General features: G+C 44.7%; 2 protein-coding genes across 11 annotated transcripts in view; one reads left to right on the forward strand and one right to left on the reverse strand.

Annotated features, from left to right (window-relative positions):
* Window positions 1-1,299: 1,299 nt before the first annotated feature.
* The window catches only part of ARHGEF33 (Rho guanine nucleotide exchange factor 33), a 46,541-nt gene continuing 29,805 nt past the window's right edge, over window positions 1,300-18,035 (reverse strand). The window contains exons 14-18 of the mRNA XM_067007759.1: window positions 17,160-17,308; window positions 15,973-16,137; window positions 12,740-13,529; window positions 8,895-9,034; window positions 1,300-1,429 (exon numbers count right to left, since the gene is read on the reverse strand). Of these exons, the coding sequence (XP_066863860.1) occupies window positions 1,300-1,429; window positions 8,895-9,034; window positions 12,740-13,529; window positions 15,973-16,137; window positions 17,160-17,308 (1,374 nt within the window). The remainder of the gene's footprint in view (window positions 1,430-8,894; window positions 9,035-12,739; window positions 13,530-15,972; window positions 16,138-17,159; window positions 17,309-18,035) is intronic.
* DHX57 (DExH-box helicase 57) overlaps window positions 12,900-18,035 on the forward strand; it is a 129,092-nt gene continuing 123,956 nt past the window's right edge. For 6 of the 10 annotated variants that reach the window (XM_067007740.1, XM_067007736.1, XM_067007744.1 and 3 more), the window contains exons 1-2: window positions 12,900-13,994; window positions 15,983-16,151. The gene's annotated coding sequence lies outside the window, so the exon portion shown is untranslated. Of the gene's footprint in view, window positions 13,995-15,958; window positions 16,152-18,035 lie in introns of all 10 variants that reach the window. The other 4 variants (XM_067007745.1, XM_067007746.1, XM_067007738.1 and 1 more) reach the window with 3 other exon arrangements.

Raw genomic sequence — 18,035 nt, forward strand, 5'->3', positions numbered from 1 at the left:
CACAAGTGAAACTTCCCCTATTTTATCAAACAGTAGTCACTAGAGGAACAGCCTCTGGAGAAGTCAGCTGGAGTACCAAGATTCTGAATGAACAGTAACCTATGCCCCTAATTATAGAGAACTGCCGAGAAATATAGAGACAGATTGTTTCAACCTAATTTTTTTTCTTTGATGATTCTGATGTTTGGGGAGTGTCAAGGATGTGGGCCATCTTGAGCATACCTACGCGGAAAGAGAGTACATTTTATTACCCCATAGCCAGGCAAGCCTCATTGCAATGATTTCTCTGCCTGCACTGTAAGACCTTTCTTTACAACTTACTTCTGGAAAATAAAATAAGGTAACGCTAGCGCTAACTTTTCATTCTGACTTGGTGTTTGTAGCAACCACTGTGTATAAGCCATTGAAGTACTGATGTTGGTGACAAAATCAGTGCTTTTTCCCAGTCCATGTGGTCGTAAGTGTGTGTGACACTCAGGATCACTGGTGGATCTTTGAATCCTCGGTCCTCAATAAAACACCAACTCTGGATTCGTTCCCATCTGCAGCACAACCCACATGAGGGAAAATGTTTCTTTGGCCTCCCAGTTTCTAGAGAAATCACTGTTCCCTGCACTGATTTTCATAACCATAGAACAAGAGGAATACTACTCTTAAGGTTCTTTTCCTATTTGGAGATCAATAATGTCTTTAAGCTTTGAACCTTCTGTGTCATGGTTTAAGCACAGATTTTCCACAACTCATATTTGCAACATGTAAAATACAATTCTATTAACTGATCCTTTGCCTTAAGGGATGTTAGGTATTTGCCTTTGGGTTTTTGAAAGACATATGGCAAGACAGAACCGGCCCCTAACATAGTGTATATTAGTCTGAGAACACTGGGATGAATTAATATGCTAAATGCCTAGGAAGCATAAAATTCACATCCATGTTAAATACGAACATGCTCAATATTATACTGGGGGAATGACCTCAAGGTGGAAGTTTCTGTTCTTACAAACGTTTATTTTCCTCCAAATTTATTGTGTTTTTCTGTAATGCTGTGAAAAGTCTTCATTTCCCTTTTCCCAGGTGTTGGTCAAAAAGCAAGCTCTCAACCACAGACTAATCTTCATCTTTTCAATGTCTTGTATGTTGATTTAGTTTCATATGTAAGTATTTATATTAGTTTTCCTCAGGGATTTATACATCTATATATATATATATATATATATGTATATATATATATTCCTACACAGATATATACAAGCTTTTTATCCTCATCTTACCACTTGACAATACAACTTTAAGTATGTTTTACACAGCTGTTCCTTGGTCAAGGTCATTTGCAAGAGCAAGTCGGTTTCTGAAGAAATCTTGTTTGGTGGGTGAAGGATCCATTGAGGGATTCTCATTAGTTTTTTCCCTGTATTCTGATCCACTGGACCTAAAATCTCAGCACACAGATAAAGTACAGGTTGATTTGGTTTTAATTGTTTTCAAATATTTTATCTATCCAAATTGTTTTGCAATTGTAAAACAGTTGCCTCCTAGATCTGGAATAATTTTTACTTCCCCTGAATTTCATGACTCAGGACATGTGTAACTACGATTTGCAGTGAACATAAAGAATTTACCTTTCTAATGCTTTATGGGGACAGTTGTGACAATTGTGTATGTCAGTGTAAGAAATTGTGTAATAACATTGTAAAAGGGGAATAAAGGTTTAGAAAATTCAATAAATCCTATTTTTGATTCGATCAAGTAACTACTCCACAAATTAGCAAGGCCCTTAAATTTTAAGGGATGGAATTCATTGTTCTCAACCAAGGTTATCAAGGGCCTTTACTTAATTTGGGCATTACATTACAAACTCTTGCTTTTGCTTGTTTTCATTTTAAAATGAAAAATTTATTGAAGCCAACCACACATATATGCTACATTTGGTAGAATGCAGAAATTAGTACAGTAATCAGATTAGGGAGATTCTATTATCTCAACCACCACATAGGAGACCAAGCCCAATCAAGAGGCAACGACTCAAATCAGTCCAATTGAGTCCCCAGTCGAGGGTGTATTCTTCCTTTCTCTTGGTTAAGCCAGTTGGGGAATCCATTCCAGCTCTGCACCTTCTCCAGTTTGTTCATGTCAGAAGTCCCTAGAGGGAGGAGGCTTTCTGGAAATAACCTCTGATAAACTAGGCTGGGGCCCTTTGGCTAGCTTAAACCCTGAGCTAAAATGAGTAAAACTAGCCCAGTGACATATAAGAACCAATATCAAAAGACCTCATGCAAGGTGTATGACAGTGACATTAGACATGAAGTTCTTTGTCCAAAGCTCCTGCACAACTGAGCAAGTTCTCCATATGCCAAGGCAGAGTCAGGCATGCTTCCACTATCCACAAAAGAAAGATAAGTTCTTTCACTATCACTGATATGCTTTGAGTGTCCTCATTGTTGCTATTAGATAATTATGACTATCATTTACTGAATTAATTGGGCAGAGTTCAAACTCCTTTACATTATTCAAGAAAAGAAGTTGGATCCACACAAAGGCTAAAACCCTGATGTCTGGAAGCCCAACCAAGGTAATCTGATTAGATTTTTTTACTTTTTGCCCTGATATTTGGTATCACAGATGAAACCCTAGCTGCCTACCACACTTTCTACATCTGGTCAGTAAGGAGCACTTTTCCGTTATATCCCAGTGCATATTCTCTATCCAACCCGAGTACATCTGGGTATTCATTCAATATGATAACAGCTGGGTGGGGTGAAAGTCCTCTTCCTTTTCAGTGCAGAAGACCCCTTGGAACTCTCCCTTGAGACCACGTCCACAGGTCCCACACTGAAGCTCCAGGCCCTCTCTCAGAACTCCCAGCTACCTCCAGTTCAGATCTTCCCTGGTTAGCACACTGCACCCAAAATGTTAGGAAGATAGATTTTTGACCATGTCATTCTTTCCCCATATCTTCTGTTATCCAGAAGACTAAGAACACCTAAAGTTTGGGGGGCAGGAAGTAGGAAGCAAGATTTGAATCTGGCTGGTGTTTCTTCTCAATTGTTTTCCCACATGACAGTTTCTCATCAGAAAGTCATTGGTCAACACTTAAAATCTTTACCTTCCATTTCCCCTCTTAGCTACGTCTGATCTCTCCAAAACCCAACATGTCATACTTTGATGGTTCCAACATGCAACTGTTTCATGTTTACCTGGAAATGGGAAAGCTTTGATGTCACCACCAGCCCCAAGGACCACAGAAATCTTCACCAGTTGCGTTCCCATTTCTGAAACAAATGCCAAAATCGCCCTGTCTAGTTTTCAAAGTCCACAAACTCAGCTTAGTTTTTTCTTTAAGTGCTCTTCTCACAAACCACCTTCTCTATGTCTGCAGGTGTGTGAATGGCTCCACAGTTCTTGATATTAACTAACAATTAACTGATGGCCAACTTGTTAATCATTTTCAAAATCCAGCATTCTACTGGAGCTATGACTAAAAGCTCACTTTGATCCTTTTAAAGATATTTTTAACTGATTTCTTTCTAATGAAATATGGCCACCTCAACTCATGGACTCCTCCAAAGGTGTGGTTCTCGAGTGATGCATACCTAAATTACTGAGACAAAAGCTGCAGAATCTAGGAGAAAGAACTAGTGTATTTGCTTTTAACCCCTTTCTCGATAAAACAGAAATGGCTTTTGAGTTCCTGGGGCCATTTTGGCTGACTGCAGGGCAGACCGGGGAACACATAAAGGGCCAGGCAGGCAAACGCTTGCTGGGTAAGGGTAGGATGGCTACTGGTACATTCCAACACAGCCATCCAAATATTTGACGGAAAAGAACGGACCTGTTGCTAACTTTCCTTCCACTCAACTGACAGAGATGAAGAAAAATCACAAGTTGGGTGGGTCATACAAGTAGCAATTTGCTACGGTAAGCCTTAAGGTTTGTTTGGAGGGGGGTGGGGGGAGGAGGGCTGGAATTAGTGTTGCAGGACCCTCTGACTTAAGAAGGGTTGGTTTTCTGATGGAAAGACTCCGCCTTGAAAGCTTTAGGAACATGCAGATGGAGCAGTAAGGGAGCAGGGTAACACCTATCCTGTCGGCCAAATCAGTTGGCCCAGGTAATCAACAGGGTGACAAATGAACCTTCAATTAATGTATATCTGTAGAGAGGTTACTATGTTCTAGGTACTAAACTTTGTAGCTAGGTTACTCTTACATTTGGATCGTAAGCTCCTAATGACAGTACCTAGAACACTGAAGATCCTTAACTTAGTGACTGATTTCAAATGACCTACTAACATCTGTAATCAGGTTTAAGTAAATGTTATCCCTTCAGCCATCTCCTTCAGTTTTCAAGGTATATAAGGAAGTGAAATGGGAAATGAGAGAGAACCCCGAAGTGGGTAAGAATGGAGGAAGAACTTGAGATAGGCTCTAAGGAGGTAGAGAAGAAGGTGAGGGTAAAGTTATCAACTGATTCTTTAGTAAGTCCTTCTTTCTATTACATGGTCTGTTCCATAGCCAAGGCTGAGCAGATGCAAAGACAGCTGACAGGACACAAAAGAAGTGGACTCACTGACAATCATATGGGGCCCTGCAGAAGTGCTCTCTCTGCGGTGTGTGGTTCAGAAAAGAGATTCTGATGCGACGGGTGGAGGGAGGGTGCTGACTGGGAAGGAGACACGCTGAGGCATGTGAGTTACAAAGTGCTACAGAGGAAGGAATGGGTGAAGAAACAGGATTCATCATTTGGAAGCCATATTCTTTGTCTTCCACTCCCCCCAGAGTTGAGGACAAAAAGAGAAAGCATCTACATTCCCTGCCCCTAAGCTGTTTTACGTAACCCTTTTTCCCCCAGGCACACCCCCAACCAAGACTACTTATTAGCCTAAGTGCAAGATTTATGTATCAAGATGAAGTAGCGTCTGTCTCAGACTTCAGGACAGTCTAGATTTAAGTTTTTGAAAGCCTCCAGATAGATCCTTGCAGAATGGGATAGTCTGCCTGCCATCCTGCTCAAAGGCAGGGGGACAAGGATTCAGTCCAGCATCAGTCTATCACATTAGGTCTGTTCCTGGCTTCTAAGAAGAGTCATTGAAAAATTTTTAAATCATTTAACATTTTCCACCTTTAAGATATGCAGTCTTTATTCTGACCAATTCTGGGCAGCTCTCAGGGACACATGACCTGGCATCTACCCAGGACAAATGTGCCCAAGATAGAAACAATCAGAGCGTCATCCTTTTCCCCAAATATCTCGGGCATTTTTCAGGATGTTTTTTGTTTTATGATGTCAGCTTGACTCTCCCTTCTGAATTCTTGTGGGTAGGAGCATTCGGCCCTCCCAGCCTCAGAGGGAAGAGAACCCTTTCTCAGGTTTTCTGTTGCATCTGGCTCCATGCCTAGCTTCGTCCCGAAGCAGCATTCTGGGTGGGTGGGGCCACCAGCCAAACAAGCCCCTATGGATACAAAACGTGTGTCAGCGCAGACAGGAGTGAGCCTCCAGAGGGCCGTGGGAGAGGCAGGCAGCGAGCCCCTGATGTGACACACGTGGCTTTTCTGGTGCTGGTCCCTTTGGGGCCTCTGAGGCCAGCCTCTGACATGACTCCAGTACCCGGGATGAAGCACGTCTTGAAGTCCCAGAGCTTGCTGCCAGCCTGACCTCCCGACACGTGGGAGGAGAATGAGCTGATTCTCCTTTCTGGTTCCTCCCTGTACCTGTCCGCATGCCTGGCTTCAAGGTGCAAGTTCCTACTAACAGCTGGGACCGACCAAGCCACTCACAGTTCCTAGACAAGCATCTCGCACAACACATGCATATAGTAAAGGATGTTCCATTAATGAGAAGAATCGAGGGTTCTCATCTGAGTTAAGAGCCACTAACCTTTCTGTGCTACACTCGGGCCTCCCTGCCCTTCGTCTCTACGTCAGCGTAATGGAACAAACTTTCCATGGCTCTTGGATGAAAATACTCAGGAAAAGCTACTAGAGCTGCTTCTTTATCCCATGCCAAGTCCCCAGAGTGCCCACCGCAGCACCCTGGACACGAGGCGATAAGCAAGCATCACATGATGGTGCTCACGGTTCTACACAAGATGTAAAAGGCCAGGAAGGCCTGCCGAGGGAGCAGCCGTCTGTGCGGCGCCACCTTTACTTCCATCCGGGTAACACTTCAAATTTGAAATACAAGGGCAGTACCAGGACTGGTGGCAGCAATTGGATTGATGCAGGAGGCACTCATCTATGAAAAAGGATAAGAGGACTAAGGGGATCCATCTGGCCCTCTAAAAAGGATCCCAAAAAGCTGCAAGAGGGCTGGAAGCAATTAACCAACATGAAAATTTAGAGAGTCCACAGCAAGTGCTCAGCACTGAACCAAGGGCTGTGGGAGGCTATAGAAAGACAAAATCTGGTCTTCTACATGGTGAGTCTTTAAAATTAGAGGTCCCAGGCCACACTAATTTCTTGTTTCAGGTGTTAAAAAGATGTGATCACCCAGACTGATCTACAACAAAGTCAAACTACAGATAAAGCAAATCTCAGGACTAGAAAGCACTCAAGTGGCAATGATCTCCCACCCAGTGTGGCAATCTCTTTCACAGCATCCCTGACCAGGGTCATCTAGCTTCTCCTTAAGAGAGCCCACTCCCTCATGAGGCAGCCAGCTCCAGTTCCAGGCAGCTGCATTTTTAGAAAGTTCTTCCTCTTACCCATTGCTCCTGGTTCTGCCCCCTGAACACGGACAGGACAAGCCCACTCCGTCTGCCTCAGGTAACTGGCGGAGTGTTTTCTTACATCTCTGAAAAACGGGAATTTGTAAAGGAGCCACGGTGGCTCCATTACTCATTGCTCTCTAACAGACAGCACCCAATCACTATAAATGGCACTGGGCAAAAAGTGGCTGTTTTCCTGGGAAGTACTGTGGCTTAAAAATAAAAATAAGTAAAAATAAAAAGATAGGCTTGGGGCTTCCCTGGTGGCGCAGTGGTTAAGAATCCGCCTGCCAATGCAGGGGACACGGGTTCGAGCCCTGGTCCGGGAAGATACCACATGCCATGGAGCAACTAAGCCCGTGAGCCACAACTACTGAGCCTGTGCTCTAGAGCCCACGAGCCACAACTACTGAGCCCGTGCACCATAACTACTGAAGCCCATGCAACTACAACCCATGCTCCGCAAGAAGAGAAACCCCTGCAGTGGGAAGCCTGCGCACCACAACCCAGAAGAGCCCCCGCTTGCCTCAACTAGAGAAAGCCTGTGGGCAGCAACAAAGACCCAACGCAGCCAAAAATAAATAAATAAATAGATAGATAGATAAAATAAAAAGATAGGCTCAAGCAGCGTCCTTAGGAGTTTGGAGCCCTCAGAAAATTTCAGAAGCCTAAATCCCAGGGTCAGGCTGGAGAGCTGTCTGCCTCCAGTTCTCTCCACCCTGTCAAACCTGTCAGTAGGGGGCTCTCCCTCCCAACGCAGGGGGCCCAGGTTTGATCCCTGGTCAGGGAACCAGATCCCACGTGCACACCGCAACTAAAGACCTGGAGCAGCCAAAATAAACAAATATTTTTTTTAAAAAAAAACTTGACAATAGGTATTGGGTCAGGAAAGATCTAAATCTATGATCCTAGAGAGAGGGGAACAATTCTCAGCTCATTACCCCCTGAATAAAGCGGATCTAGCAATAGTCATGCACGCACAGGGCTACTTTAGCAAAACTGTAAGGGGACTCATGGAGTGGGGCTGTCTCACTGCAGTAGTTTCTCCCTTTCCTTCTTCTTCCAGTCACAACAGGTGGGCCCAACAATCAGAGACCTACTAATCTCAGTATTACCCTCCCTATCAGAGAGGAATTAGACAAACCATCAAAAAAAAGTCCTCACTCCAGTCCTGCCCCCAATTCTTCCATCAAGACCATTATCTAAATCAGGAGAAAGTGATTTCCCTGTGCTTCGTCACTCAGCAGCAGCTCTGTAAAGTCAGCAATAGTGTCTTTAACTTTTCCATCCACTAAAATGGGAAGATTTACTGTTTAAAACTCACTTCAAGAACCTCCTCTTCCAAGAGAAACTAAGTAGCAGGCAAAATCTCTCTAAGGGAGAGGGAACAGGCCTGAGGACCAGGGGAGAGAGAGAGACAGCCGTCTTCCAGGCATGCGATGGCTGGACTGGAGACCCGCCACCACCATCAAATGCTAATAACGCTCAGCTCTTTCTTCTTACATTTCATGCTGGGGTTTGGCCATGGTCTCCCAGTCTGCGAGACAGTGCTAATAAGTGCTGACCGAAATGACAGGTGGGTGATTCCACACAGCAAGGACTGAGAATCTTAGAAGGACCACAGGAGGGAGAGGCCTTGTTTTTGCCTCCTATGGAGTATGGAAACTCCATTAAAGTGGTTTTTTAACTTGGACCCAAGCCAAATCCATTCAATCATTTCTGCTAGGGAAAACACTGGCAGAAGTCCCCCAAAATATGCACTAGCAACCAGGATGACTCTAGGCCCCTACAGGCAGAAGCGCTGTGATGCCTTAGAAAACTTCCCACAGGTGGGGAGATCCTGCTGGCGCACCCATTACACCCAACTCCAATACTGGATCCCACTCCTCCCAGCCAAAGGGGATTTCCTAGGGGACCTCCTCTGCTCACTCCTCTCAGAACACACGACTTTGGGAACAAGGAAGCAGGGCTAAAAGACAGAAGCAGCAGAGGACAGGGCTGAGTTTGCTTTTACTCTACGAGATCACAATGAGAAACATCTTCACCTGGCAGGAATCGTGGCTACTGGGTGCAGGCACTGAGCTTGAAGCAGTTGTGTGAAACCAGGCTACTTGATACTTATTACTGTTAAAACCTCACGACTTAGCCCACAGGGAAATGAGTTACAATGCTGTCTTGTCTAAGGGCTACTCACTTCTTTTTAAAGAGCTTGCGGAAGGAGCTGCGAAAGCCCCCTTTCTGGTCTTGCCTGGGGTTTTGATCGCTGAAAGAAGTCTGTTCACTTTCTCTTTCTTCCTTTGGACAGAATCTCGTGGTGTCTTCTAAATGCATCTCCTGAAAACACAAAAGAGGAGTGTATTTTTACTCTTTTCCAAAGTTAATATTGATCCTGACTATGGGACAATTTTTTTAACTTGTCACTTTTCTCTCCCACTCCAAAAGGCTAATGGCGGGCACCCTATTCCAACCAAAGCAAGCCTAGGCTAATTAAGAAACCAGTAGTTGAAAAGAGGATAATTTTCTGCTGAATGTAGAAGTATTTTCTACATATCAAGGCAAATAGTCTAGAGTAGGGTTATGATATAACAATAATTAAAGATCAGGAAATAAAGGAAGATTAACTTCTTATTCTGGCAACAATATTGTCTTGCTGGAAAACCAACAGTAGTCCCCTCATATCCCTGGCTATGTTTCTCCTTCTACAAAATAAAAAAGTTTCTTGATTTTAATACTAGTTTAAACTCATGTTCCTAATTCTCCACTTTAGACATTAATGATGGAAGGAGTTTTTGAGAGGTCAGATCTGTTTAGAAATATATGTCAACTCATATTTCCAACCTGCACGCATGCCTTTTACAATTCTTAATCCATGCTATTTACCGTGTAAAGTTAAAATAAGTGTAAAAGCAAGGCTCTACCTTTTGTGAACTGTAGTTTCTTGTTAAAAAGCAACCTAAAATAGCTACTTAATTTTGAACCAAAAAGAGAAGCCAAGAAGTCAAAGCAAAAACCACCGTGAAACGTTCATGAATTGGATGGGTGAATGCTTGCTGATAGAAAGCAAAGAGTGGGGACACATTTTTTTCAGGAAACATATGGGTTTGACTTTGAGACCTTAACTCAGGGTTGTAGTAGCAGATCTAGAGAGTCTCTGAGATTCTGTGAAGATTCATAAGTAAACCACGGACATCAACACCTTAATGGCGTAGTGTAGCGTTTCTGAAAGTGTGGTCCTGGGGCTACAGGATCAACTGGGGCCTTTATTTAAATGTAGACTCCTGAGCCCCAAGCCAGACTATCTGAACCAGAATCTCTGAAGTTAGGCCTAGATAACCTTTTTGCACACTTAGATTTTGAAAACCAGCAGTTTAAGGTATGTGCCAGCCCACCTGCACTTAATGTTTATATGAATCACCTGGGAATCTTGCTAAAATGCAGATTCTGATTCAGTTGGTCACGGGTGGAGCCCAAATCCTGCATTTATAACAAGCTCCCAAGTAATACATTTACTACTAGCCCAAGGACCATATTTTGAGAAGTGGGCTTTTAGGGACTTTTTAGGACTAAATGTATTAGTAGTTTTAGGAAAATCTTTCTGTGGAATCATGATCTTGATAATATCTTGCATTTGTACAGCATTCCATACTTTACGAAGCATATTCACAAACTTTATCTTATTTGGCCTTATCCTCACAACAACCCTGTGAGGTAGGTATAGATTGTCTTATTTCACAGATGAGAAAACTGGACGCACAGAGAAGCCAAATGAATTGTCCAAAAGCACACAGCTATCTGGCAGCAGAGTCAGGACTAGAACCAGGATCTCCGGACACCTAGTCAGGTGCTCTTTCCACTAAAGCATAGTGTCTTCTTTCCTCTTAGAGACAGAACACTAAAGACTAGGGTTTGGTTGGCTCTGAGGGCAGGGGTGGAAGATACACAGAGTATATCTGAGGAGTTGGAACCCTAGGAACGTTGCACATCTCAGCAGGAAAGAGCTGATATCTTTAAAGATGGGGCTTTTGAAGGGTTAATCTTTTGCAACTAAAACCCCATTTCGCTCTGATTAATGGTTTTTGTCTAGCAATTGTTGAGCTTCCAATTTTTCACACATCAACTAGGGAAAAAAAGACATTTTTATGAACATATGAAATAGAAGCATTCTTTGCAGCTTAGACTATACTAGTTATAAGGTTTTGTATGTATATCTCTGCCCATCCCAAGTCACTCTGAATTGGCACTATTATTTCCTTTCTACTTCCCTTGTTAATGAACTTTTAAACTTTGACACACACCTAACTTTGATTTGTCTAAGAAATTTTACCTAACAGAATTTTATAAAGTTCAGAGTTGAAAATCAGAGGCAGAAGGAAATCTGAGAATCCTGAGGAAACTCAGCAACCTTAGCCGGGCACACTAAGGCGTCTTTGCCCTCTCAGGAAGCAGACACAGACTTTGATTTCTGGAGTCCAGGTGGGCGGCAAGCTCCAAGACTCTTCATGTTCCTCTGGCCTAATGTCCACCACTCCCACCTGGGACAATATTTACAAGAAAAAACTCACCCTGCCGTTTTTGTAAAAGGCCCATGAGCCTTTTTTCATATTTCCCTACCCCTCTCTTCACTTAGCCAACTTTTAAGCAGCTTTTTAAATTAAATTCAGACGTTCAAACTATCTAGGAGACTTCTCTGACCATCATCACCTTAGGAGGGTTTAAATACCCTCCCATGTGCTTCCACCGTTTATTATAATTCTGTGTTTATGCGTCTCCTTCCTGGGCTAAGCCAGTGGCCTTGGAGGGCAGAGACTGGATGCTGTTTATTTCTGAACCCTCAGCACTTGACACAGAGCCTGGTGCAAGGCAGGTGCTCAGTGTTTGCTGAAAAAAATGAATGAATGAAAGGAGTCAATGATCTTCAATCTCTTCCCACTCACTTGGAAATAGAAACAGGTGGAATGTAGGGCCTTCATTCCTGGGAGAAACCCTTTCTCACCTAGGCAAAGGATTCCTCGTGCTGGATGCAAGGGATATGTTGTGCAGGTAAAGGCAGTCCTGGACTGTCATTTTCAAGATGTATCAGTCAATACAGAGTTGCCCTGTAAACCCTAACCACCACTTCTAAAATGTTTAACAGGAAGGATGGGGGCACAGGTCAAAGCCACACTGTTACTCCGTTTAATCAGAAACTGCCCTTGTTCCAATCACGTGCAGAGAAATTATTTGCTCAGGAACTATTAGTCCTTTCATGGATGTGTATTTAAACACCTCTTTAAATCTCCCAAGGCTTGCAGACACCAAGGTTAGACATCAAAATACCAAACATCGATATAGAGGCCAAAGAAGGTGTTTGTGAGTCAATGCTTCCTTGACTATTTTGTGTTGTCCTCGTCCCACTGGAGTCTGCCAAGTAAGGTGACACCCTTTTCCAGGCAAAAGGAAAGCAAGCGGAAATGAACTTTGCTGTCAATTTTGCAGGAAGTCCTCAGTGAGAGAGGGCAACTTGCCTCCTCCCTAGCTACAAACAAGGGTGCAGGTCAGGGAGTACAGTAGGCTGGCACACAGGGCTCGATATTTTGAACGTGTAAACAAGGGGTGCGCCTAACAGGCAAAGGAAGAAACAGACAGGCCTGGGACTTGCGTGCAGTGCTCTGCAAGTGAAGTGCAGCTGGGAGGTGCCACAGCTTAAGCATAAAGGTAGACAACACCTCTCACACTCTTTCACTTGGGGTGGGGGGAGGCGTTTTAAGCAGGTCTACTAGGAGTCCTAGTCTTTCGGTCGTCCTACATATATAGGTAAGGCATGCTCCTGTGTCCTGGCACTGCAGAATGGGCGCTAACGCTCTCCTCCGAGGGCCACTGATAGTCAAGCCTTTAACCCGGGCTCTAACTCAACATCCTCGCCCAGCTCAGCCTCTGCGCCCCCGCCTGGCCAGCCTGCTTCCCCTCCACGCTAGGTGAGCCAAGGCTGCACCCTGGAGATCTAGGCCCGGGGCTGCCAGCGCTGTGGGTTTGGGGTCGGTTTTACTTTACCCTCCTTACTTCCAAATAGGTCTGCTTTTCGCTTTGGGACCTCTGTTGGGGAAAGAAGCTTCTGGGAGCGCCGCGGGCGGAGGCGGCCGAGCCGTGCGGCTGCGCAGCGCGCTCGGCCTTCAGCGGCGCGCGGCCGCCGCTGCTGCTGCGCGTGCTGTAGAGGCGCGGGGCCACGCCCTCGGGGGGCGGCGCGCGCGGGAACTCCTTGAGCGAGCGGCTCAGGGGCTTGGCCTTGCCGTGCGCATGCGCCGCCGCCTCCAGCTTGTAGGCGCCGCTGCTGCCCGCCGGAGACGTGGCGCTCTTGGGCAGGGGCTGCAGCGGGTGCTCGGGCCGTTCGGCCTCCACGGCGAAGCTGACGGGTCGCAGGAAGCAGATGTCCAGGCTGGACTCGGAAGAGGCGGGCGAGCAGTTCTCGAAGAGGGCCGGCGCCTGGAAGGGCTCCTCGTCGTAGGGCGCGGGCAGCGCGAAGATCTCGCCGCCGTACTCGAACTCGTCGTAGGCCGCGGGCACGTAGCCGCGGGCGTCGGGCAGGAGCTCGGCCGGGGCGCGCAGGGAGCGCTCCACGTTGCCCAGCTGCTCGGCCGGAGAGGGCTCGAAGTCCATCTCCGGGATGGCCTGCAGGGGACCAGCGAGCGCCTTCACGTCCTGCTCGGCGGCACAGAACTGCCCCGGCGCCAGGAGGCTCTCAGGCCTCTCGTGCTTTCTGCCCTCTGTCTCCCAGTCACTGGGCTTGCCGGGCTGCATGCTCTCCATCAAGCTTTGCTGTTGTTGGCTTTTCTTCACTGGGGGCATCAAATGCCTTTAAAGGGGAAAGAGAATACAAAAACAAGTGTGCTTACGGTTTGTTAGTGCACGCCTCTCACCTAGCAGCGCAAGGCCGGGACCGACACACTGCCTGCCGACTCCCTCTCCGTCCCTCCCAGCCGCCTACGTGTGTTACCTACCAAGCGCCACAGGCTTCTCAGATTAAGGAGTCCCCACGAGCCCTGGTCCCCCAAGTGGGAGAGTGAAAATGACCATCCGTGAAGGGGATGCCTGAAGTGCCGTCTGAGCCCAGAGTCACTGCGCAGAGATGGCTGGTAGGCCAAGGATGCTTATCATTCCCCATGTGGAATCTCCGACCCTTCCCACCACTTGTCAAGGCCCCAAGGCACCTCTTTTTTCTCTCTTCTCCCCCTTTCTTGCCCTAGCAGAGTCATGTAAAATCATGGAAACAACTTTTATTCAACTCGTGGATCTTAATGCTTAAGAATTCCCAGATGAAGTAAGTGAAGTACAATCATGATAACCGTTGAATCTAAATGTTGGTGTGTGGGGTTTAGTGTACATTTGACTTTTCTGTATGTTTGAAATTTTCATAATAAACCAAAAATTCCTTGTGGCTATAAAGCATGCTATATAAGTCGTCTCAAACTTCCACCCCCGAAAACATAACTGAAATGAAAAGGCTGTCAATGAATATGCCCAATTTCATGGAGGGTTTTTTTGTTTAATCATGGATAAAGAATAACATTGGATACTTGGATAGAGTACCCATCAGATTGGATGTGGTTTGCCAGTTCTGCTGGAATTAACTGCCAGACAGATATGAGTGGACTACGACACACTGACCCAAACTGGTTGGGCTAGTTTATTTATTCATACTTAGTTCTACCACAAAAATGCATAAAGAATGCAGATGTAAATACTGCGTATCTTTCTCTGATGGTCTTAAGATGAAAATTAGGTCTCACATTTACAGAGGTGAAAAAAATAGTAAAATGAAATATTGACTTGAATTCTCTTTTAACTTGGAAGTCTCTTGTTGGGTTTTTTCCTGGCTATGTTTCTAGCACAGAGTGCAATGGCAGCCATCTTCTTCAGTCTGGATATAATCTCTAGGGATTTCTTTTTTTGGCTCTATTTGTCTCACTTCAAAGTAGAGGGTTCAGTCACTGTTTTAAGAGCTGAAGTGATCCACAAACTAAAATTCCACTTCCTGTCTCCCACTCCCCACCCAGGAAAGGTAATTTTTCTGTAAGGAGTTCTCGCCTTATAGGACTTCCAGGATTTTCTCTATAGTAAAATCATCCTGGGCTCTATTTATAGAAAAGTGAATGTCTCATAGGTTTTCAGAATGATTATAAAATTTCTCCCTTCTGCCTCCATATTTACACTTCCATCTCTCACGGACAAATGTTCTCAATTTTAAGAGATAAGGGCAGAAAGCAAACAGGATTTATTTTGTGTTATTGATCAGTTGCTCCTTCCAGTGACTGTAATTAGCATTCTAAAAACTGTAGGGATTAAACACTGAAGTAATCTCAACTGCCTACCTCTCACTTCATTGTAGTTTTAGAAAAGATAAATAGCTTCTTGCATGATTTCTAAATTTTCCTTAAGATAATAAAACCCAAAGCAGAAATTATAGTCTAAGGAATTAGTTTCATGGGAATTGTCTATATTTGGTAAATTGGGGGTTTGGAATTTTGAGTTTTGGTTTCCCTTATTCTTCCAGAAGTCCTAGTTTCAAAGGTGGCCAAGTTGACATCCTTCAGAGGTAAAATGAGTTCCAGATATGTAAATAGCCTAATCCTTACCCTAAAGATCATCAAGAAGTTGGCTGAATGAGAATCCAGCTTAGAGTATGAGAGGGTTGTGTGCAGCGACTTTAAAAGACTGTCAAATCCATCCACTGTCCAGAACAGCTTTCAGAGAAGCTGTCATAAGTGAAACAGAGGTCATGAAGTCCCTTTCTGAAGAAGCTTCAAGGAGAATTGGGAAGGGCTAAACAACCTTCTTTCTGTATCACCTCAGACCTATTTCTCATCCTTAGAGCCCAGACTTCCTCTGACCGGACAGGGAAAACTTTTTCTCCACCTACATCTTTTGTAGACATTAAGCGGGCTCCCACCTTTCTGACGGGTTGTAAAATGCTTTCCTGTCATCTTACAGCACTCCCTTCCACTCTGTCACTGTCCAAACCCAGAGAGACTCATGCTGTAGGTGGAGGGTGGTCATGTGTGATAAAATTGTTGGGAGTAACCTCCAGCCTCTAGGCCTGCTCTTTAACATAAGTGCCGTCCTCTGGGATCCAAACTTTGGGTCAGCTGCTTGCCTGCCACATGTGGGCCTGATGGGGCAAGAGGGAGGAAGGAGTCCTGTAGGTCATACTCCTAATACAGGCTGGCCTGCTACCCCCCACAGACCACCTGGGAGGCGAGGGCATTGTCATTAACCTTTCCACAGCAACAGGTGCTTACGTTACAGCAGGGCCAGAACTGGGAGCCGAAGAGTAGGGTTGCAGCATCTCTTCTGAGTGGATCCCACTGTCACGGACAGGCTGGGGGCCTGCAGTGGGAGAAGCATCTTGCCCGGCATTTGCACACTGGGAAGCCAGCCCTTTGTACAGCTTCGCCATGGATGACCTAATGGAATGAAGGTAATTATTCTCAGGGTCTACAATGGGAAATCAGCTCTCTGAATACACACATTATACCAAGAAAGGCAGACTTATTTCTCAGATGAAGCTCAGCTGTGAAGTTCTCGGTCTCTCCAGGGCTCTCTACAAACCAGGTTGCTTACATAATAGAGTGCAAGCTGGATGCTGGGTAGGAGTAGGGATGCTGATTCATTGGCTGAATTGAGTTTGGGGGTAAGGGGAGTATGAGGAGAAGTCATCCATTAGAGGAACCCTGGCTTGGGACATAGCATCTTTTACTGGTGTAAAGCATGCACAGAAATGATTCTGTTTTCCTCATTGGATTGGGATGAGGTTGAAAGAATTCCAGGTTATTAGGAAGCTTTGTTGTGAGTTGCTTCTGTTCCCTCATAAGCCCAGATTTTCCTTAATCAGTCCTTCCTGTTTCCTCTTAGTGTGAAATCCTTTCAACCACCACCCCCTCCCTTATTTGTTTTATTTTTATCCATAGCACTTAAACCATCTAACTTATTTATTAACTGGCTACCCAGGTCTAGAAAGTAAGCTCCATGTGGCAAAGAGTTTTGCCTGTTTTGTTCTCTGCAGTATATTCAGTTTGCTGAACAGTGCCTGATGTACAATAAGTGCTCAGTAAATATTTCTTGAATTAATGAAAGAAATCACATTCTGGCCTTTAAACTGCAACTTTAAACCTGGCAAGTTTAGTGAAACAACTATTTTTGAGGTGGTTAGCAACATGAGATAATAGAAGGTCTGCATAAGCGTTAGAGTAAAAGTGCTTATTTTTCTAAATTAATTTCCAACAGGTAGTAAGTACCTCCCTCCTGTAGCCAACCTAGTCACCTCTCTTCCCTCCCCTGCTCTCTCTTCTCTTCCGCCTCCATCACTGCATTTCAGCCGCTTTACATTCAATGTGGTTACTTGTGACAGACACTCACATTGACCGTCTGTATCCCTGTTCTCAGAAACCTTTGATCAACCCTCTAGACTGCACCATCAGAACCTTACTTCTTGAGTTTTTTCCGTTTCTGAATAAGCAAATCCTCATTGCACTGAAACAGCAGGGTGTAGTGTGAGATAAATACTCGCAGGCGTTGAACACACACAAGAAGTAGGTAATAGTCAGGGTGTTCCTGCTCTGTGAACTTCAGGACGTTCTGGATGGAGGAAAAAAGGAAGCAGCATTGCATAGTTAGAATGAAAAGTTGTTTCATCTCTTCTGTACCTTGCCGTGATCTGTTGTGAGAGTTTGGTAGCCATTTAATCAAAATGATGCAAATGTCCAATTTAATTACAAACTGAAAAGTCAAACTTGCTGTTCTCTTTGTCCATCACACCAAGGGAAAATAATAGTCACTATTGCTCCTGTTCGAGTTGAATTTGAACATAATTCCATCTGAAAAATTAGAAGGATCTACTAATTAGATCTCTGAAGTAATGGAGCCATTCTAACAATTACTCTCTGTAGGCAGTGCCTTATAACCCAAAGGAGTCAGACCAATGGTGAGAAGGACAGGCGTCAAGGCTGGAAGTGAGGGGATGTTTATGATCAAGCCTGGCCTAGTGGCCCCTCCTGTTACATTGCCTGCTGTGCTATAGTGGAATGTGCATGCTGGTTGGATTTGGGAAAGCTAACAGTTATTGAGTGCTTCCTATTGCCAAGCACCAAGTCCTTTACATTATTTTCTCATTTAATTTTTACCACAACCCAGTTAGATATATGCCATTGTTACTCCAATTAACAAATAAGGAAATCAAGGCACAGTGAAGTTAAGTAATCTTCACTGGGTCACACATCTAATGAGTAGCGGAGTCAGGATTTGAACTCAAGTCAGACAGCAGAATCTGGGCTCTTATTTACTTACTTACAACCTGCTTGCAAGA

This window comes from Kogia breviceps, chromosome 11, assembly GCF_026419965.1.
Source record: "Kogia breviceps isolate mKogBre1 chromosome 11, mKogBre1 haplotype 1, whole genome shotgun sequence".
In the NCBI taxonomy this organism is placed as follows: Eukaryota; Metazoa; Chordata; class Mammalia; order Artiodactyla; family Physeteridae; genus Kogia; species Kogia breviceps.